Source organism: Gopherus flavomarginatus, chromosome 4 (assembly GCF_025201925.1).
Source record: "Gopherus flavomarginatus isolate rGopFla2 chromosome 4, rGopFla2.mat.asm, whole genome shotgun sequence".
Taxonomy (NCBI): domain Eukaryota; kingdom Metazoa; phylum Chordata; order Testudines; family Testudinidae; genus Gopherus; species Gopherus flavomarginatus.
Window position 1 is genome coordinate 69,952,965 of NC_066620.1, and position 22,586 is coordinate 69,975,550.

The 22,586-nt window shown below is 39.2% G+C and overlaps 1 protein-coding gene across 2 annotated transcripts in view; it reads left to right on the forward strand.

Annotated features, from left to right (window-relative positions):
• The window catches only part of HEATR5B (HEAT repeat containing 5B), an 87,711-nt gene extending 67,866 nt beyond the window's left edge, over positions 1 to 19,845 (forward strand). For both annotated transcript variants that reach the window (XM_050950281.1, XM_050950280.1), the window contains 8 exons: positions 251 to 511; positions 2,167 to 2,294; positions 4,213 to 4,357; positions 5,426 to 5,695; positions 7,066 to 7,290; positions 9,732 to 9,883; positions 14,680 to 14,893; positions 16,963 to 19,845. In XM_050950281.1, coding sequence (XP_050806238.1) covers positions 251 to 511; positions 2,167 to 2,294; positions 4,213 to 4,357; positions 5,426 to 5,695; positions 7,066 to 7,290; positions 9,732 to 9,883; positions 14,680 to 14,893; positions 16,963 to 17,267 — 1,700 coding nt within the window. In that variant the 3' untranslated portion in view covers positions 17,268 to 19,845. The remainder of the gene's footprint in view (positions 1 to 250; positions 512 to 2,166; positions 2,295 to 4,212; positions 4,358 to 5,425; positions 5,696 to 7,065; positions 7,291 to 9,731; positions 9,884 to 14,679; positions 14,894 to 16,962) is intronic.
• The last annotated feature ends 2,741 nt before the right edge of the window (positions 19,846 to 22,586 follow it).

The following is a 22,586-nucleotide window of genomic DNA, read 5'->3' on the forward strand; positions in this document are numbered from 1 at the left end:
CCCCAAAATTGCCCCCCCCAACAGCTCCTGCCTCCTAGACCCTGGGGTGGGGGTATCCCTGACTGCCCCCAAGACCCTCTGCCCCTTATCTAAGCCCTTGGCCCTAGCCTGGCACTCTTAACACGCTGCTCAGAGCAGTGTCAGAGCTTTACCGCGTTGTATGCGAACCCATGTTATATCGGAGTAGAGGTGTACTTACAATATATGCCCTGTCACGCGCACACATGTACTTTTTATGCTAATTTAACAGGTGGAGCTTTTTACACTCCAGAGACAATTGATACAGCTAGACTGCACTACCGGAACTCTTGGGCTCCAATCCTACATGCAGTGGCACTCTGGCTAAACAGTGCAGGATTTAATTCTTCTGAGTCACCAGAAGAAGCAGCTGCAGCAATGCCTAATTCACAGAAACGTTCCTCGTCTATCATGTTAAACCAGGCACCTGGAACACCACCTACCACTAAATCTTTGCCAGAGATAAACAAAGATAGAATGCATTTGATTTTAGGTAAGAGCTTTATGATATCATATTTCAAAGTTTAATACCACAGTGTAGCTGCATTAAAAGGACACTATCATCTTGAAATCTAGCCAGTTTACAATGGACCATATGGCCACTCCAACACTTACAGTCTGGCAACCCATCTCTCCACAATGATTTTTATAGCTGTGAAAAACACTGCTCCATGTCCTTTTAATGAAATCTTCCAGATTAGTTTTACATCTGATTGTTACACTATGTTTAAAAATAAGTCATTAGGTATCTATATATAGTATATTTATTTTAGTTCAGATGATATAAATTGTGTTCTCTAGATGTGTTCTTTCAATAATTTTAGAATCATGAGCTAGATTAAATTATACCCAGGGATGCTGGTGGTGCTGCTGCTGCACACCCTGGCTTGAAGTGATTTTCACTATGTACAGGGTTTACAGTTTGATTCAGTGGCTCTCAGCAACCACCTTCCTCCCCCCCCGCAAATTTTTCCAACACTCCTGATTATATCTCCTGATCAGATCATTGTTCAGTAAAGACCTGTGTGACACTGGCCAGGTCACTTGGTCTATGCTGTGCCTCAGTTCGTCATGTGTGGAATTGGGGATCGTACTGTACTTCCTACTTCACGGGGTGTTGTAAGGAAAGCATCCGTTAGTAGTTGAGGCATTCAGGTACTATAGTGATGGGGGCTCTGAAAATGTCTAGGTGTATAGATTTGTAGAATTTGGAATATATGCCCTAGCTGTACGCTCTGTCAGTGGCTCTTTTTTACTGGTGACCGCTTTCATACAGCAAGCCTCTGAGTGTGACCCCCTCCCCTCATACATTAAAAACACTTTTGTATATATTTAATACCATTATAAATGCTGGAGGCAAAGCGGGGTTTGGGATGGAGGCTGACAGCTCGTGCCACCCCATGTAATAACCTCGCAACCCCTGAGGGTCCCGACTCCCAGTTTGAGAACCCCTACTCTGATTATCTGTGTATATCTTTCAGTCCTTTTTGATCCATGCTATACAAATAACTAGTAAAACAGTGTTGCACTGACAGTCGTATAATTAATTCTGAGACTTTTGTACAATAAACCCAGAGACATAGTAGTAGTTTTGTTTTTTCTTTCTTTAAATAGTAGCAGTTCTTTATAGAGATTGCATGTGAAAGTACTGTAATTGGAGTATTTGAATTTTAAACATTTGTAATAATAATACAAATGTTTCTTGAAGAATTGTGTTGTAGAATTGTGTTTTTCTAGGTCATACTTGAAAATAAAATCTCTTCTATTGCAATTTATTTTTTCCAGTTAAAATATTGTATTTTAAAGAAACATAAAAACACAGTTAAAAGTGGCAGATTTTTAATGTATAGATTTGCAAAAGCAAATGACAAAACTTACTTTCCTTTCCTGATCTGTAGGTTAGTGACCATAATTATTTACTATTTACTGTCTCAATTTTGGTTTTACTGGAAAAAAAGTGACTGGTCTGGAATTTTTAACACACAGAATCTCTCTCAATGGCAAAAATAAATCACGAGTATAACTTTTGTGTTTTAAAAAATCCTCAAACAAACCCAACTTCCGCATCATTTAAATACTTAAATATGTTATAAAAACAATCCTCATCATACAGGTATAGAAATAAGATTTGTTTGTGTTTCTTTTCAGGTGTTAGTATACAATTCCTCTGTTCCCCCAGGCCTGAGGAGCCTGTTGAACATGTCACATCTTGTTTACAGGCACTGCACACTTTACTGGATTCCCCTTGTGCTAGAATTCATATTGCAGAGGATCAGGTATAGTACATAGGCCTAGTAATATATTACTGATGGTGGAATCTCAGTGGCTTATTCTGTTTTTAGATGCCCGTGTGTGTAAATGTTCAGTGATTAATCTGTATTCTGTTTACTTCCACGTCCCTGAAAATTAGAGCTGGTCCAAAACTAGGGGAAAAAACATTTCTGGAATGTAGGCAAATTCAAAATGTTTTTGTTGTTTTTCATAATAATTCAATTTTTTCTTTTTCTGTAGATTTTAAAAAAATTGGTTATTACCTTAAATTTTCAGCAGTGATTTTTTTTAAACCTGACCTATTAAAATTGCAAATAGAAAACAACAATAACAGAAAAGCTCCAACAATGTTTTGCAAAACACAAAATGTGCTATTTTTTTCATTTAAATTTTTTTTCTTAAATTTTCAAAAGTAGGCATTTTAGAAATGTTTTTTCAAAAGTTCCATTTTTGAATGAAGAACAGATTTCAATGAAAAATAATAGCAGTCAAAAATTTTGAGCAGCTCTACTGGAAATATTCTTCACTCATTATGTTCAATATCTAATGTACTAGATTCTCCTAGGGAGAGAAATGAATTCTAAATTCAAGAAGGAAAACTTTATAAACAAAACTCAGTGTCATAGCAGAAATATATTGCTATATCTTGGAGGTTAGGAGATCTATTTAATTTGCTATGATGATTTGGTGTAGGAATAAGTGGGATCTGTAAAAAGCTTTTCCATTTTAATTGGTGGCTCATGTTCAATTTTTAATAGCAATTCAGTAAATCTGAAGATCATGGCAGTGGACTTATCACCTCATTCTCTTTTCCTTAATGCCTGATAATCCACAGAAGATGATCTATTTTATGATTATCTCTGACAGAGACTGTACACTTCTGTAGAACAGAAAGCTTTATAGGGAAATTACTATGGAAGTCCTGTAGCAACACTGCAGACCAAGTACTCTTTCTCTTTTTTTATTTACAATTACTTAGATTTTTGCTAGCCACAGAGTTGAGGGTGAACAATTATGTGTTGTCCCCTCCCCTGCTCTTGAGTAAGTGGCATAAAACCCACGGTCAATCATTCAGAAGACGTTTCAGCTCACATAAGCGCAATGGGCCTAATGCCACTTCTCTCATAGTATCACAACCATGTCCCAGATGTATTCAGACAGTTTGTTTTCACGGGTCTTCATCTTTTACCAGCTTTATGGTGTTTACAAGGGCTTTAATTATTTATTATTTTGTGAGGAAAATACACTACTTACTGGATAAATCTGGCAAAGTTATATCATTGTCCCCTTTTGTGTGTGGTTGGTTACTTTGGTCGTGGGAGGCTTTCCCTTCAGCATCAGATCTCCATATCCCCCAACAGACTTTAACATTAGTTTTCAAGCAGTTGAGGTGAAAAAATATTTTGTTTTAAAAAAAGACAGTAAATTGCCAAACTCAACCAATACATCCATTTAATACCATTAGGCTTGTGTATCGGCACACTTGCCCATTTTTAAAATTTTTTCTCCTTTTAAATCTTACCATTAAAACAGAAATGAAAGAACAATCCTACTAGCAATCCCTTGTGTTTCTCAAGTGTAAACCTCCTAAACCACAATTTGCACACTCTTGGGATTAGATTTAACCATTTTTGTTCTTTTAAAAAATCCCAGGTTATGGTGAGTGAAAAACACTCCCTTAGAGTAAATCAGTGATGTAACAGGATAAAGGGTGGGGCATATGCAAAAGTGAGTCTCTCAGAAGTGAACTGAAAAACACAATTAGTGTGTACCAAAGGAACTGTGCTTTTTAAAACAGAGAAAAAAAATTCTATGACTAAGAATAACAATAGATTAACCAGAAACCATTTTTGCTGATAATTAGGGGTCTGTGAACCATTCACTTTTAATTTACATTTTAAAAAATACTTTAATTTATTCTAGCTCCTTGGTGTTGAACTTCTGAGTGTGATGCATCGACTCTTATTGACCTGGGATCCTCCTTCAGTCCAGCTGCTAGTTACAGGAGTTGTCCAGCAGATAGTGAGAGCAGCTCAAGATTACTTGCAAGAAAAAAGGAACACTCTAAGTAAGACTTTAAAAACAAACAAATTTAAAACTCTTGTTTGCATTTACAGAAGAAAAAAGCAACAAATTTCCTAATTGGGAGAAGAACTCAGATTTATTAAAGTGGTTCTTCTCTGAAAACTGACTAGGTAAAAATGGCTCCTACTTATCCCACAGATCTGTTCAATGTATTCGTAGTTATGCCTTCAGTTATCTTCACTGACACCTTTTCTCAGGGTGATTGTGGGGCAGGGCAAGGGCTTACTGCTTTTTACTTTTGTTAGTGCTGTAGAAAGAACCAACACAGCTAAGAGAGAGTGGAATGCATTTTATACCTTTTTCTCTATCAATAAAATTGTTTATTAAAACCCAATAAGTTATGTCTTTCCAAACCCATGCAGGCAATGGGACAGCACGTGTTCCCTAAAACATCATTTGAATTCAGTGGAGTTGCATAGGGGTACTGAGGGCATAATTACTAAACTTTATTACTGACAATGGCAAACGAGAGAACATAGCTTGTAAGTCTGCCACTCAGAAGAAAATCTTATAAACTGAGCACATTTGATACTAACATCATAGAGACGGTACACAGAATCCCACAATACTGTTTTTAGAGTCACATTTCAGATTGGAATAGCACTTGAATATTTTTTCTACAAAAATCTTATTTGTTTATAACTAAGATAAAGAAAAAAAACTATTGTATTAATATACTTCACTCAACATTGTGCCTGGCAACATGCAGAAGTTGGCATCTTTTGATGATAATTTTACCACGAGTTTTTTAAGTATGAAACACAGCAACTGTTTTCAGACATTGTAATTGTTAAATTTTATCAATTTCTGGGCTCGTTATGAAATTTTTAAGTCAATTGTTATGATCACAAAACCTTGAAGGCAATTTAAAACTCCCTCAGCACATGTTAACTTTAAAAGTAGTATTTTTCTTAACCTGTGTGATCTGTCTGACATTATACATTAATGTGAACCTCTAGCTCTTCTCAAAGTATTATCTACCTGTCGGTGTATTTTATCTAATAGTTATTTAGGGTTTTTTTAATATTTAACCAAATGTCTTTCACTGCAGATGAAGACGACATAAAGGAAAAAGAAACAAACCTTGTGTTAGGAGAAGGTGGTGAGAATGGTGGCCTTGTGCCTGGAAAATCTCTCGTCTTTGCAGCCATGGAACTACTAATGTTTATCCTAGTACGGCACATGCCACATCTAAGCCCAAAAATGTCAGACTCTCCAAGTCATGTTTCTGCCAAACCCCAGCTCTCTGAAGAAAGTGCTCGCCTTGTGGCTGCCACAGTTACCATCCTATCTGACCTGCCATCTCTGTGCTCTCCAGCTGGTACTCTACTATAACTTCATATGCATAAATGAATGGGTTTTATGAGAAATATAAGACAAATCCTGTAATTTGAAATGACCAAGTTACACAGCAGTAACTAAAAATGTTACCTCCGTTGCAGACCACTTTAAGTGAAGCTAATTTATTGATGGTGAGGTTTAGATTCTAGAGCAATTTAAGGGTGCCCACTTTTCAGGTCACAGGACATGAGGAAAATTGCAAAATCAAAACTTGCACTATATGCCCTGTTTGTTCTAATACAGCAAAGGCCTCTCTCACGTCTGCAAGAAATTACATTGACATTGCAGATGTTTAGCACTTCTTGTGGTTGAGCCCTTAGTGAGGTGCAAAGTTAATAACAATTGTAGAGAAAATAATTTCTGAAAAATACTTGGCCTGTAGTCCAAATGAGTGATTAATGGATGGCAAATATTTAGTTAAAAATAAAAATATTCTATAAGCCAGCCCAAAGTCTTGCACTGCTGCCATGCGGGAGCCTATGATTTGATTCGTGGTCCCATTTTTTCTTGCTTTCAGAGATGACTGAATAAAGGAGTGTTTGAGAAGAAGCATTCAGTAGTGAACTTTCAGACCAGTTAAGGAATGATATTGACGACTGCTACAAGGAATTTTGGCCAGGTTTTTTCAGCCAGAAAGCCATCTGCCCAGACTCGTGGCTTTAAATATGAGCTGGGGGAAGGATGAGTACAAATTCTACGTGTATGGACTCTTTTTAGCTCCAATTGGGATGTAAAAAAAGCCCTAATTGGGGAAAGAATTAGTTATTTATCTATTTTTGGTGCTTTGTGGCCCCCATTACCATAATATCTGAGCATCTCACAGCCTTTCCTTATTTATCCCTTGTGAAGTAGGGAAGTATTATCATCTCCATTTCACAGATGGGAAACTGAGGCATAAAAAAGGCTAAGTGACTTGCCCAAGCTCATATAGGAAGTCTCGGCAGAGAAAATAATTGAACCTGTATCTCTCCAGTCCCAGACTAGTACCCTAACCACTGGACCATCCTTTCTCTCTTTAATGGATTTTTAAAAATCATTCCTTGTCAACCTAGAGCAGATTTTTAATGGCTGAGTTATAAATCCCTGAATTGCTGATAGCTTTTTAACTTCATTAGCACAAATGACTGCAAATGAAGTAAATTGTCATATCATACATTTGGACTATAATAAGATGTTTCTTAATTGTTAAAATATTATTGAATTATATTTACTACCACATAAGTAAATTATAGTACATTTTGGTATATCCATTGCTAGCAAGAGATGTTCCACTAAGGAAATATAAAGAAGTTGTGGACCATATCTGGTGTTAGAATTAACTGCAAGAATGCACTTTATTTTTTATTTCAGGATGTATGACAATATTACCTACAATCCTGTTTCTGATTACAAGAGTATTGAAAGAAACTGCAGTAAAATCAGTGGATAATCAGGTCTCACCACCAGTCAGTGCAACTCTTCAGGCGATAAAAACTATTGTAACTCTTCCAATGGCCAAGACTGAGGAAACTCATAAGCAATGGACCAGTCTTATCCGCAGCACTCTGGCATCTGTCTTGGAGTACTCCCAACCAGGTAAGCAGTTTACTCTTGACCAGTTAAGCAGCTTAAAGCTAAAGCTTCTGTTTTGGAGAAGTCAATGTTACGTGTTTGTATGTAATATATTATAGGCTACATATCAGGTTAGGTTTATGGGGACGAAAAGCTGTGATTAACAAAGCATAGCTTGTAAAACAGAGACAAGATCTAAGCACTAACACAAGCCTGCCTAAACACTCTGCATTATAGTGAACTGTATTTATAACGTATAAAATGTATGTAATGCTGAATACAATGCCGATTTTAGAATAATACAGCCTTATCTCAGGGCAGCACACTTCATCTTCATCCTTCTTGACCTCTCAGCTGCCTTTAGCAATATAAATCATACTCTCTTTCTTGAAATCTTGTCCTTACTTGTTTTTTACAAATCAGTTCTCTTCTACCTCTCCACTCACTTCCTCAGTGTTTTTTTCAGCAGGCCTCCCACCCTTCTTCTGTTTCCATAGGTCTCTCACAGGGCTTGGCACACTTACCGTCTGTTTCTGTGCATTTTCTTTAGGTAACCTCATCAACTCACACAGCTTCAACTACTATCTCTGTACCTTTGACTCACAAATTTACCTCTCCATTCCTGATCTGTCTCTCTTCTTCCAATCCTGCATCTCAGCCTGTCTCTCTGAAAACTCTTGGACGTCTCACAACCATCTTAACTCCTTGTCTTCCTTCCCAAACCCTTCCTCGCTTTCTGTTACTGTTGACAGTCCATCCTCCCCCATGTCATCCACGCCCATAAACTAGGAATCATCTTTGATTATCCCCTCTTTCCTTTTACCCCGAAATATCTGCCTGCCCAGAGAGAATCAGATCTCAGTGACCAAAGTGGTGCATAGGGAGAGAGACAGTGTCTCAGGTAGGCAGAGCCATAATTGTATCGAGCTGTATGCTGTAACTCAAACTCAATACCTGGAATTGTGGTTCATGGAAACTGGAAGCCAGTGATGCTTTAAGAGAATCGGTATAATAGGCTTCATGTAGTCTTCATCACAGTAATTCAATGTGAAGGAGTAAAGGCATGGCTGACTGTGGCAAATTCACATCAGAGAATTGATCACAATATAGTCTAGCATAATACAGAGGGGTAAAAGACTAGCCACTGATATCACCAGGGAATCAAAAAGAAGTGAGGACCCAAAAGCATCTCCGTATTGTAAATCTCCTTGACAGAGGACTGAGTGACTCTTTCAGTAATGGAAAAAAACATACCCCTGCCACAACCCCTAGATGCTTCCCCTGGCCTACCAGCAGCATCTCCATCTTGTCTGCACTGACTTCAATCAGCTTCCTCTAATCCAAGCGTCTTTTCTGTCCTAGAAGAACAAAGAGGTGGTACAATCCATGTTGTCTGACCCAAAAGAGAGATCCAGAGATGCATGTAATTTATCTACCGAGAGTATCTCTGCCAAAAACATCTCACTACACCCCCAAATAACCTGAAATATAGATTGAACAGGAGAGGGGGGGGAAGAGTTTGGCAGAAGTGATCATGTGAAATCTGAAGGGCCAAGAGCGTAATTACACAATGCCCTCCTTTAGGATCTTTGAGAGGAAACAGTCATTGGATTAAGTTTTCCAGGCCAAACCCATATTAATTTTCAGTGGCCTCTTAAGTTGTATGTCTCATCAAACTTCTCTCTCCCAACTTCACCTTGGCTCAAGGGCCTTCAAGTCCCCATTTCCACAAGCACTACTGACACTTACTATAGACCTTCTGTGGACTTTATGAGATTTCATTTAACTCCTTGCAAGGTGCATGCACTGAGGCAAGGGTTTGCATGCCTTCAGTTCACTTTTCAGGACCAAATGAAGTTGCACATTTTGCCAGTTTAGCAAAATGGACAGTGTGATTTTAACAGGCTTATTAACGCAGTCATATCTAACTAATTTTCAGCAGAACACTCAAGAACCCTTCTCCTTAGTGCAGGCTACTCCCATACTAGATTTTTGGTTTCTACATGCCAGCCCTTTCAGCTGCAGAGGCTGTTTTGAAAGGGTTTGCAAGAGACTTGGTTATAATGAGCACTGTATAATGTGTTTTTCACCATCTTTCTGCTCAAAAATAGCATAGTTGTATTTGCTTAAACTTTAAAAACAATAAAAATATACCTGTGGCCAGAGACCAAGCATGAATAATTTTGGCTGCATAGGTAGAAATTTCAGGAAGTTTTTTAAGCTGTTTAAAAGAGAGGATTAGACTAGAGTGAATCATCTTAAACAACCTCAACTATATCAGTCACTACCACTAATTGCAAAAATGTGACTCTGGTGGTGGTGAACAGGCACGTATTTGAGCATAATTGAAGTCTTTTCTAGTACATCTCTCTGTTTTGAATTGTTCTAGTACACTAGGATTTACTGAACAAACTCTAAAACCTTTTCACAGTAAGCTCAGCCTGCTTTTTCTTTTTGTTTTTCAGAGGGCACTAAGTCTGTTCTTGATGAAGTAAGCATGCTTACAGCAATTGCGCTCTTCCTTTGGTCTGCAAGTACAGAAATAATTGGAGTGCAGTCCTTACAGAACGGCTGCATTAACAGATTTAAAAATGCATTGAATTCCTGTGATCCTTGGGTAAGCTCATGATGTGGGAGTGTGCACACCTTTTAAATGCTTGACACAAAGTAACTAGGAATAATATTATATTTTCTGAATTCCCTGAAATCTATAATTTCTTCACTTCAAAAAGTAACCAGATTCTGCTTGTCAAATTAACAAATTAACCATCACAACTATTGCATCAATGGCAATTATAACAAAACATGGCACTTTTGCAGTAGGATTTTCAAGTTGTGCTAAATACTTGATTTATGTAGATTTATAAAAGTTACATCTTTGTTAATGTAAGAAATTTTAGGAAGGAAAAGACCACTGGGCCAAATAAGTCTAGACCTTCTCTGGTTTATTTTAATACTACCTCCTCATAATGCTATTCGAACTCCTGTTTCCATAGATAAAGATTAGGGCCCAAATTTGCAGTGATTCTCCTACTTATATATGTACAAAATTTGTGTTTAATATTACTTACATGTACAAATCCCATTTTGAGTGTGCAGTTCAGGGATGCAGTTGTCTGATTTGCATGTGCATATCATTTCAGAGGCCCTCTGAAAATGGTTACATATTTGTCGCAAACTCATTTATGCTTTTTGTTTTGTCTTCTCTTTAAATTATCTTTTCAACTAGTCCATTGCAAAAGTGATAAATTGTAGCCTGACTTGGCTCAGACATGCTCAGTTTAGCATGAAGTGAAACACAATTGCCATGTAGAAATTGGTTCTTTGGAGCAGTTATACAAATGTGCAGATAGTGTAATTTTAAGTGAAAGAATGTTTCCCAAATTCATGTGAAACAGAACGTCTTGTAGTCTCAATGTCAGAGAACTCAAGCCTCCCCACAGCCCCTTTTTGTGACTTTGTATTTTTTGTTTGATGGACTCCATCTGTTTGCTCTTCCTCTCCCATTGGTAGAGCTTTTCTCATCACCAGTGAGAGACAGTCAACAATTCCCACAATATTATCGGTCACATCCAATTTACAGTTGCACTTGAACTGAATGTTGTTTGCTTGAAAGGAACAATGAAGAGAGACTAGAGGAGATAAAGGGAGATGATATAAAGAAAATCATCATCAATTCTTCTCTTACCTAAGCAAGGGCTGCACTGAGCTGACTAGTATTGATTATAAAAGTTAAAGGTTGGCAGTGGTAACTTACCATGTTATAGTGTCCCTTCTCTGAGTAATAACAAGATATCTAAAAGAGAACTGCTTTCCCTGTACTCCTCGTTTAGGGGAGTGGGCATGGGAGGAGAAAATTCTGTCCATGCCTAAGAAAGAACTGTCTTACATAAGTCCAGCTCTTTGCTCTTCCCCAGCACCCTCCTCAATCCAATTACATAGATGTTGTGAATTGTTATCTCCAAACTTTATTTCTTGATGTAGGTCTAAACTTCTTCCTCTATTTTCTCCACTACTCTTGGGGTTTTCTAATATGTTTTCTATATAGTGTTTCCCCCAAGAGGCACTCAGAGATTTCCTGAGGAGAAAAATATAAAGAAAAAGCATGCCAGATTTAGGCATTTAGAACTCTATTCCACCTGAGAGTCCTTCTCTGCAGTGGAGTCATCAGTTTCCAGACTGAACTGGGGTCTTATGCTCTGTCACTGTTCAGCAGTTTGCCAAAGCTTGACTTGCTGGAGTTCTTAAGGTGGTAAACAGTTTGAGACCATGTCTCTTCTTCCAGTTCAATAGTCACACCTACAGGAGCTCCTGATGGAGACAGTGGAGAGGGGAGTGTCTAGAATGCCGAGAAGGAGCCTTTACATCTATCCCTATTCAGCTCTGTATAGAGACCAACAACAGGAGAAGTTCATTTCTCTCCTCCGTTTAAGGAAGTTCTCTGCCTTTCTCATCTAGCCAGAAATGAACACTCCCTCAGCAGAGTTTTGGTAACAGAGAGCAGCTTAATATCAGCCATACTAGGTCCATACTTTGTTTTGTATGTCAACAAGGGAAATATAGTCTAGATTGCATTGTATTATTTATTTTATTATTTCAATATATAAAATGGCAACTACAGCAGCCCCTAGGTGGCTGCACATTAATGATTAACAGACATACATTTAAAAATAAGCTGAAATGATATAAAATAGAGAATTATTTAAAAATACTTGTACCACCAAAGAATAATGATCCATCACTGAAACAACAGCCTCAGGCAAAAGCCTGAATGGATAGCTGTGCTTTATTTTATAACCTCAAGTTAGGAAACTCCAACTTTGTTGGACAAACAGAAGTGAACTGCAGAATTGAGAGCTCTCAGCTAGGAAGTCCTTGTCCCTTCATTCCATTCTGGGAAACTTTTAACTCAGAAAGAGCTCTACAGACTCCAAAGTGGATTCAGGCCCTGATCTTGCACCATTAGAATTAATGGAAGCTTTGCCATTGACTTCAGTGAATGTAGAATCAGCAAAAATTCTACATTTGAGGAAAGAGTAAAAGAACTGTGGACCAAATTCTGCCATCAAAAGCTGGCACAGGGCTCCTGCTGAAATCTATGAAAGCTTCTACCTGCAAATGTGTAGATTTTATTCTTAAATATGTGCAGTTTAAACAAAAGCTAGTGAAGGTTCCGTGGTAAGTCACTTCAAGAATTTACAACCGCATCTGCTCTAACCCCTCAGACAGAGACCAACACCTACCAAATCTCCACCAAGCATTCTCAAAACTACAATACCTGCATGAAGAAATAAGGAAACAGATCAACAGAGCCAGACGTGTACCCAGAAGCCTCCTACTGCAAGACAAACCCAAGAAAGAAACCAACAGGACTCCACTGGCCATCACATACAGTCCCCAGCTAAAACCCCTCCAATGCATCATCAGGGATTTACAACCCATCCTGGACAATGATCCCACACTTTCACAGGCCTTGGGTGGCAGGCCAGTCCTCGCCCACAGACAACCTGCCAACCTGAAGCATATTCTCACCAGTAACTGCACACCGCACCATAGGAACTTTAACTCAGGAACCAATCCATGCAACAAACCTCGATGCCAGCTCTGCCCACATATCTACACCAGCGACACCATCACAGGACCTAACCAGATCAGCCACACCCATCACCGGTTCATTCACCTGCATATCCACCAATGTAATATATGCCAGCAATGCCCCTCTGCTATGTACGTCGGCCAAACTGGACAGTCTCTACGGAAAAGGATAAATGGACCCAAATCAGATATTAGGAATGGCAATATACAAAAACATGTAGGCGAACACTTCAACCTCCCTGGCCACACAATAGCAGACCTTAAGGTGGCCATCCTGCAGCAAAAAAAAACTTCAGGACCAGACTTCAAAGAGAAACTGCTGAGCTTCAGTTCATCTGCAAATTTGACACCATCAGCTCAGGATTAAACAAAGACTGTGAATGGCTTGCCAATTACAAAACCAGTTTCTCCTCCCTTGGTTTTCACACCTCAGCTGCTAGAAGAGGGCCTCATCCTCCCTGATTGAACTAATCTCGTTATCTCTAGCCTGCTTCTGGCTTGCCTATATATACCTGCCCCTGGAAATTTCCACTACATGCATCCAAAGAAGTGTGTATTCACCCACGAAAGCTCATGCTCCAAAATGTCTGTTAGTCTATAAGGTGCCACAGGACTCTTAGCTGCTTTTACAGATTCAGACTAACACGGCTGCCCCTCTGATATTCAAGAATTTGAAGAGTCGAAACAACAAGGATGGAAGAATATTATTTATAGTGGTGCGGGAGTATGAATTGAAGTAACCAGTTGAAACTGGTCCCAGAATGTAGGTTTCAGGAAAAATGTTGTGAGATGGAAATTTTAAACAGCATCCTAATGGAAGTTGAGGAAGCTCCAACACATTGCGGGAGCCTTTAAATCATAATTATACAGAGCACTATCAAATCTGTTGCAAGGAATTAATCCTGCATTGATAGGAAGATAAACCAGGCAACCTAATACGTCTCTTTCATTCTTACTGTAAATGATTCTACTATCTATAATTTTAATTTGTAATCTTATCTATATCTCCAAGTTTTCTGCCACCCCAAAATGTGATCAGTGTCAGACTGATCTTCTCACAGGCCATTAATATTTTGAATAATACTGCTCAAAGTCCCTGTAGGACCCTGCTTGATAACTCATCCTATATGGTGTTATAAATATGTCCAACTTCGTAGCCCGCTTTCTGGATTATCATATGGTATTCAAGGCCATATCTCTCCAATTTGTCTGAGATTTATATGTAGTATTTTGGAAAAATCCCTTTTCAATGCCAAATCTAATACAGTTTGACACAGTTGACAGAGTTTTAGAATATTAAGAACATCAACTTAGTTTTCCATTACCTATGTTTTGTACTACTCTAATCTACTCTAATACTACTTTTAGGCTGGGGGGACCCCTTTGCCTTTGTGGAATTGGAAGGGAACTTCAAATGACTCCTCATATACATCCAGTGTTATTGCTAGTAATTCTGTTATTTATGGAGTCAGCTCCTTGTGGACTCTAGAATGCATCCCATATGGCTGATTAGTGTATTATTAACTATTGGTTAACTTTCCTATCTTACCTTCCTTTCCTATCTTTCACTTAGTCATTGCTCTCTTGTTTCCTGCATTTGTTTCCTAGTTAAACTCCTTTTTCTTGTATTGAAAACTGAGTAACAGTATTTTTAGCAGCTGAGCCATCTGTTAGTCTTTTGCTGTTTTCTGCCAATTTCAGTGGTCTTTTTCCTTTATTTCCTCCAAGCATTTTTATATTCACACAAAGATGTGATGGATTGTATTGCCAACCGCCAAGTCAATATATAAATCAATAAAATGTATTTATCTTGATTAGGTTCAAGCCAAGTGTTATCAGCTTCTACTTTCTGTATTCCAACACACCAACCGTGCCCTGTCAACTCCATACATCCATTCATTGGCACCAATAATGGTTGAGAAACTGAAAGCTGTAGAAGGTAACCGTCCAAACAGCAACACAGAGCTTTTAGCAGTCCAGGAAGGAATTAAAGTCCTTGAAACATTGGTTGCCCTTGGTGAGGAGCAGAATAGTAAGTATCTTTTTTTCTGTAGAACACTAATAATGCTGAAATACAACATTTTACATCAGAAATGTTGTAGTTAGGGATTTGGTGATGGAGCTGATACAGTTAAAATGGTAGTTGAAATTATGCAAAAACTGTCATTGTATTATAGCTTTACATGACAAGGGCTGTTGTATGCCAGGATTGCACTAGCACTCCTACCTCTTGTGGTTGTAAAGAAAACTTCCAAATGTGGTGTAGTGTTGTCCTCTTGTGCCTGCAAATGGAAAAAAGTAATAGAGAGCTGCGCACTGCTCCAATTGTTACCTCTTTCACTAGTGACCATTTTAGCAGACCTATTGCCTATTTATGTAGGTATTTCTACCAATACTACACCCATCACCAAAGTTATTTGATTATCTTGAGAAACAGCTATGCTGGGTTTGGAAGGGCTGTTTGAAATTGTGGGCAAGTCTGAAGAGAGTAACATCACTTTCTTTCCACAGAAAAGAATATTCATAACATATATATTAAAATTCAGTTAAGTTAAAAATGAATCCACATTCGGAGACCGATTGATACCTGAGAGACATCTGTAAATAAGATTACTGTTTTCAATGTATTTCCCAGTGATATTCATCCACATTAAAAACAAAAATGCCACAGAACTTACTCAAGAACTTACTCAAGAGCCACTCTGGTTTTGGAATAGCTGAGCTGAGCCGAGCAGGTGTGAAATGATAGACTAGTAGAAATGTATTGGGGAAAATTCGTCCAACATCTGATTTTTGTTAACATTAGTTAGAGCCAAACATATCAGTCCCCCTACTTACATGAGCACTCAGTTCACATTTACCTCAAAATATAAGAACGTAATAAGTAATATTCTGAAAAATCCTTTAACCAAAAATGTTTATTACAAACTTAAAATTTGTAGTCTAATATAATTATTTATTTTAAACAAAATAAAGCTGTAATTAGATTATTCAAAAAATCAGCAGCAGTGACTGCTTTAGTTTACTTTTTTATTTTTTTCCAAGAAATGTCTCTTCCTTGGGTTGCTATCTCCTCTGATCTCACAAGCTAAGCACACTTGGGCTTGTCAGAACTTGGATGGGAAACTTTCAGTCTTGGCAATTAAGTAGATGACTCTCTTCTGAGTCTTTCCTGAGCCAGTGCACCAACACAGGGGGTGCTGTTCTAGTGGAGGTATAATCTTTCAAATAAAATGTAGAACTAAGGTCCTAACCAAGTGTAGTCACTAAAGATACCAGGAAGCTTTTCACAGAAGTAATGATAATAAATCCTACTAGTTTGTGTTTACATAACATCTTTTCTTTTGGGCTCTCAAAGTACTATGTAAATACACTTCGATCCCCCTGTGTGAGAGATTAATAATATGCCCATTTTACAGATGGGGAAACAGATACATAACAAGCATAAGTTATTTGCTGAAAATCATGGAACGAGTCAGTGACAAAGACCGGGTCTAGAATGCAGGAATCCTTAAAATCCTTATTCTTACTACTAAACCATACATTCAGAGTAAGAGGTATGCCAGTGTCCTAGGTAAATTCCAAACATGGTAGCAATATTGTACTACCAATTCTTTTATTTCTGTGCTGCATTTTAAAACTGATATGGAGGTACACTTCAGTTTGTGTCCTAAACTGGTATGTCATACTCCGTATGATGGCTGCTTTACAGAAATAAGATGAAATGATTTTTCAATCTGTAAAGTCCTATAGGATCCTTTGAGGTACAAGATGCTCTACCAGTTTAACAGATTTAGTAGTGAGCACTATCAGGCGGTGCACTAATCTCCCCAGTGAAGTGGCTGGAACAAAACCGAAGTGTTAAACACTAGAAAATATGGAATACAGCCAAATCCTACACCGGCCAGGAAGAAGACTGGATATCCTGAAAAATGGTCTTCTGCAACTTAGACTCCTTTTGATTTTATTATATTATTGCTGTGTTTGTTTTCAACTTTGACTGTATTGGCTCTTTTATAGGAACAGTATTGTTGCCACAATTCATTTTCCATATAGTTTTCATTTCTAATCTATTATGCTTTTTTCTTCTTTCACTTTCAGGAGTCCAGTTGCTTGCTCTTCTAGTTCCAACTCTGATCTCTTATTTACTGAATGAAAATGCTTTTGCTTCTGCATCTACAATATCGAAAGATCTTCATGAATTTGCACTCCAGAATTTAATGCACATTGGTCCCCTCTACCCTCATGCTTTCAAGACAGTAATGGGAGCTGCTCCTGAATTGAAAATACGTCTAGAAACTGCAGTCCGAGCAAGTCAGGCCAACAAAGCAAAAGCAGCTGCCAGGCAACCACCACCCACAATACATTCTGTCCCAACAATTAAACTTAAAACTAGCTTTTTTTGAATTATTTTGAGTTGTTATTTTTGGGATCATACCTACAATTAAAAGTCAGAAGCACTACATCATTCCTTATGTGCTACTGCATATATGTTTGTATTTTGCATTATTTGTATGTCAGAGGCAATCTAATAGCTTTATGTGTAATTACTTGAAATTTGTGCATTATAAGGGAAGTAGTGTTAGAAATATTTATATAGATTTTTAAGAAATTGAATTTGTTTGATCATATTTGTGAATGTTATAAATTATCCACCAAAAATGTATCATCTGTCCTACTACATTGTGTTGTTTATTTTTAGAACACTGAGTCAAACCTTGCAAATTAAGTGTTTTTAAAAGCTAGTTAATGCTATCTCACTGTTGTACCAGCACACTAACACAGCAGGGTTGGAGTGGGAGGAGAAACCAGTGTTCAGTATTTACTATTTATCTTTGGAAATTTCAGGTGTAATAATCACTTTTTTCTTAAAAAAACAAAAACAAAAAAACCCACAAACCTGGTGAAGTTGGAGTGTATCAAACGTATAATTCATTTCAGGTCACATGTAATACAAAAAAAGCAGGAACTGGAAAAGATTGCAGTCTTTTCCAAGATAAACAATCAAGCATGCTGTCAAAATAAGATGTTATTAACTTTGTGGTATATCTCTTTCTTTCAGATCAGTTTCCATGCCTGAGAGTTAATAAAAGGATTCAAAGAACCAACCCCCCTCCCCCATCTCTCACTAAGATAAATGAAAAAATGCATTGGAAATAAGGTTTATAAATGGGACCATATGCCATCTGCATTTCTGTGGCTCTGGAATTTGCCTGTTGCAAAGGTTTCTGTGGTAAACTGTTTTCCTGCTCTGCCCAGATCCCACAGTTCAGTGTTCTGCTTACTTTGCCTAGATTCTCAGAGAGAAGAGCACTGTTACCTGCTACAAGATTTGACTATAATGGAGGCCATTGGGCTGTTTCTCCTGCCAGACTTCACAAGGGGCTGGTGGAGAACCTTCTTTCTGCAGCCACAGGGAGGAGGCTAGAACTCTCACATACCTTTCTTAGAGTCAGGAAGAGGTGGAAGGCATAAGGCCATATATTCTGTGCATATCAGACCTACAATTTCTGGCAAGGGTCCTGATTTATTCAATGCAGTAGGGCTATTTTCCTTGGTAAACTGGGAATTGGCCAACATTGTGAAATATTCAGGAAAATACTGAAGTATAGTATTTTTATTGAATTATATGTTAATGCCTCTGTTCCTATCGATTTTAATAGTCAGCAGAAATCTCGCATTTTAACGTCTTTTACACTGCTTTAGAATTTCCAGGTTGCCACATAAATCAGGGGTCCTTCCTATATAGGTTTGTTGTGTCATAAAACCTATAGGGCTTTCATAATGAATGGCATGTTTCTATCCCTCCATCTTTGTTGTCCATTCAGGTGTTCCTGTAACAAGTCAATGTACAAGCTATTTATATAATTTGAGAAGTGGATCCTAAAATTTCTGTTATTTGAACCTCACAATAAGAAATGAGTAGTAATCAGAATTTAATCGTATGATTGATATTTGGCTGAAATATGTATGGATTCTGATCTTGCCATAGGCATTTACCCGTCTCTTTCTTCTAAATAGCCACTGTGATAGCCCTTCCTTCGAGCATCTGTGCAAGGGGAAGGGGAAGATCAAATGTAATTAAAACCAATTAATTAAGAATAAGAGAGTTCTTTTTCACCCTGTCAGTTAGTTTATACAAACTCTTTAACATCATGTTATGTTTAGAAAATCTTTTAATTCAGAATTGTTCTTGACCATTATTCAAGATGACAAAGAATGGTGTGAGCTCCGGTGTTCCTGCAGACAGTTACTACAGGACGTATCTTTACTCCCACACCTAGTTCTACTAATGTAATAGGACTAGACATGAGCGTAAAGACACATAGAGTAATGAACTGTTTATAGAATGAAGCCCAAAGTGAGGAAAGAGTGGCAGCAAAGAATTATTTGCTTTATTCTTCCTTTCTATACATAGTGATTAAGTTAATTAAAATTTACAATACAATTCGTAATTTCAAAGCTGAAACTAAGAGCTCATTGAATAAAAAGTACAAGCCTTTTAACATTTCATTAGGGAAGATGAATTTCAAAGTAAATGTGTCAGCAAGATTTTTAGAGAAACCATATAAACACGTAAAACAGCTGGAAGTGAGAAAAACAATATGATATGTTTTCTCTGATTGTTTCAAGTTAGTTTATGCTTACTGGCTTCCTATCCCTGCCATGCAATAAACATGCAGGAACCCCAGTGAAATTGCTGATTTTTTTTTTGTTATGCATTGAGGACAAGTCTTCCCTTCTGTCATGAGCTATCTGCCAGTTTCTCTCTGCCTTGCCTGAATTAGCAGCAAGAATTCTTCTTCTTGTCTCCTAATTCCCCTAAAATAGTCTTGTTTTACCCTAGCACTTTTTTTCCAGTTAGAATCTGGAAACTCAGAAAAGGCAAAGAAACAAATCTTAAAATGCAAGTTTAGAGCCAGCCAAGCAAAAGTGGGAAGCTGTAGGAAGCCAGTAAAAAAAAAAGAAAAAAAGAAAGAAAAAGTAAAATAGGCGAAACATGTTAATTGAAGGGAAAACAGACACAGAAAGAGATTGAGGGATAAGGGAAAGGCAGATGCAGATGTAAGGCTTTTTCTGCACCACATGTAGACATACTGGGTTCTCATGCTCATTTAGAAACAAGCCTCAAGTTTCCCATCTACATTGTACTGTGCTTTTCCTGCTCCTCAGGAAAAAAAATTATTTTATATAATAATCTGGCACCAAACTCCTTTTGATTAAAAGATGAAGTAACTTGGCATGCTTTCCTCGCTTTTGTTTTTCCTCTCTTTTCCTCTCTGCTTTTCTCAGGTTTCATAGTCTTTTTTCAGTCTGTTTTCCCCTGAATTAACTTATCTCCACTTTCGCTCTCCATTTTTCTTCTCTATTCTTTCCTTTTTTTCTTACCGCCCTCCTTACTTTTGCTCCCCATGAGCTTGGTTTTCTCCAGCTCATATTTTCTCTCACCTTTCCTGCTTTTTCCATCTTCCCTGCTGTCCCTCATTCTCCTTTTTCTCTCTCTCCAAGCTCCTTCAGTTTTTTCCTCTCAGAGCCAGAGTGAAGAGATCACCTAGTATGCTCCTCTCTGTAGTTATAGTGATCTCTCTTACTGCCAGGCAAGGAAGCAGGCAAGCACTGGCTTTCTGAAGAAGTGATAGATGGTCATCAGTTAACCGGAAAGAGTGGTTTGAAAAGCTCAGCAACACTCCTAGTCTGTACAAAATATGGTGAAGAGTCTGGGCCTGCTCAGTGCCTTCACCTTTGATGGGCCTGTAGAAAAGCTCATCGTATGCCAAGACAATATCGTTGGTGACATATTGAGTCTGTTGCTTACAGAGCTTGCAGCATTTTTAGTGGCCTCACATGTTCTCAGCCTTTTAGCTTTCTTCTGGATTTGGCAATCCCCTTCCTCTTCAGCAAGGCTCCTTTCATTAATATCTCTGTAAATCTGTAGTAGAGCTTTGAGTGGTCCCAGGCTATGAGATAGGAAGTGAGGGCCATGGCAGCTGCAGCAGAGTAGGAGGCTCTGGCTCTCCTCCTCCTCAAACACCAGCTGGTGAATCCATCCCCTTGGCCCAGCTTCTCATGAGGAGCCAATTTTAAAAGTTTAGACTCCCACTGTCCTTTCAGAGGAGGATGTGGTTCCCATGAGACTTCCTGTAATATGGTCCAGTGACCTTACTCAGCATTCCCCCTCTAGGGAGAACAGAGCTTCCAGGACAAGCTTCCTTCCGCTGCAGTTCTATGGGATGGCTTTACCGGTCTCAGCACTCCAGTTTTTCCTTCTGCTGCAGGGAAGAGCAGTCTTCAGAAGATCCTCCTGTGCTGAACCCTTACAATACCACAGCTTTCCAAAAGTCCTCCTCCAGGCAGCTCATCTGAGAGTTTTCCTCCCTGAGGCTGGGGAGGAGGGGACTGCCATAATTTTCAGTGCCCCAGTTCCCTGTCTCCATCCTCCTAACAGTTGAGAAAAATGACCCTTTCTGCTCCAGCCATTTTTAACAATGTAGTTTTGTAACATGCTGGCTAAGGCCATGTCTACACTACAAAATTGTCAACCTAGAGCCAGCCACCGCAGTTATTAAATTGCGTGTGTGCGCACATGCTTGGCTTCTTATGTTAGTGGTGCACATCCTTAGCGGGAGCACTTCATTGTATTGTCAGTGTGGGGCATAGTGGGATGGCTCCTGAAAGCCAGTAACAATGCAGTGTTTACACTGACACTGTGTTGAACTGACTACATTGACTGACTTTACGTTGCTCAAAGATCTAGTGTTGCTAAATCAGCACCAAGAAGCACTTATTTTAGCAAGAAACAAATTTAAGTGAAGGCTGCTTATGTTGACCTAACGGTGGGGTGTAGCCTGAGTCTCACTGTGTTGTGCCTCCCTCTAGTACCTAGTCTTCAGAGGCTCCTGTAACCAGTGAACAGACTTGCTTCACTACCTCCCATGGTAAAGGCCGTTGACGGTTCTGAGTAGAAAGTGCCTGTAGGGGATGCATCGCTGAACAGACCTGCCTTAGCTTTATGCAAAGCTGCTCTTGCAGAAAATCTTAACATGCTGCACAGAAAGTGATTATTCTGGATACAACTGACAGCCTGTCTCTGACTGTCCTCTGTGCTAGAGTGTGCCACCCAGCCTTACAGAGGACAGGAGTAGTTCTCGTGATTAAGGGCTGGGATGAGAAATGGTTAATTTCCTCTGGAATTTGTACATTTCTCACGGTGCTGTTGACGTGTGGCTCTGTACGTCTGTCTGATGCACCTGTCATGGGCCGCTGCCAGCTCCCAGGGAGAGAAGACACGTGGGGAGAGGGGTTGGTTTTGGGGTGAGGGTTACGTAGATTCTCCCTCCAGCCCCTGCTTTTGCGGGGTGGGAGGAACGGAAGTGTGTGAGGGTCCGCCTGGAAGGCGCCTGTCCGCCCCTGGCCCGGGGGCAGAGCACTTGTCTGAGCAGCTGACGCAGGGATGTGTTTTCCCTGGTGTGATTTCCGTTTCTCGGAAGTGAGGAGCAGAGCAGCCGGCGACCGAGGGCGGATAGGGGCAGCCCCTGCCCTGTCTGCGCTCAGCTCCCCGGCAGAATGGCCCCAGAACTACATTTCCCAGAGTGCCGCGGGCCGGGCCGGTGCGGATCGCGCGCTGGAATTGTCCCCGCCAGGCCCCGGTAGCAGCCGGCGGGGGCGTCCTGTCAGGCGGTGAGGGCGGGCGGGCGGGCGCGCCCAGGTTGTTGCTGCTGCCGGGA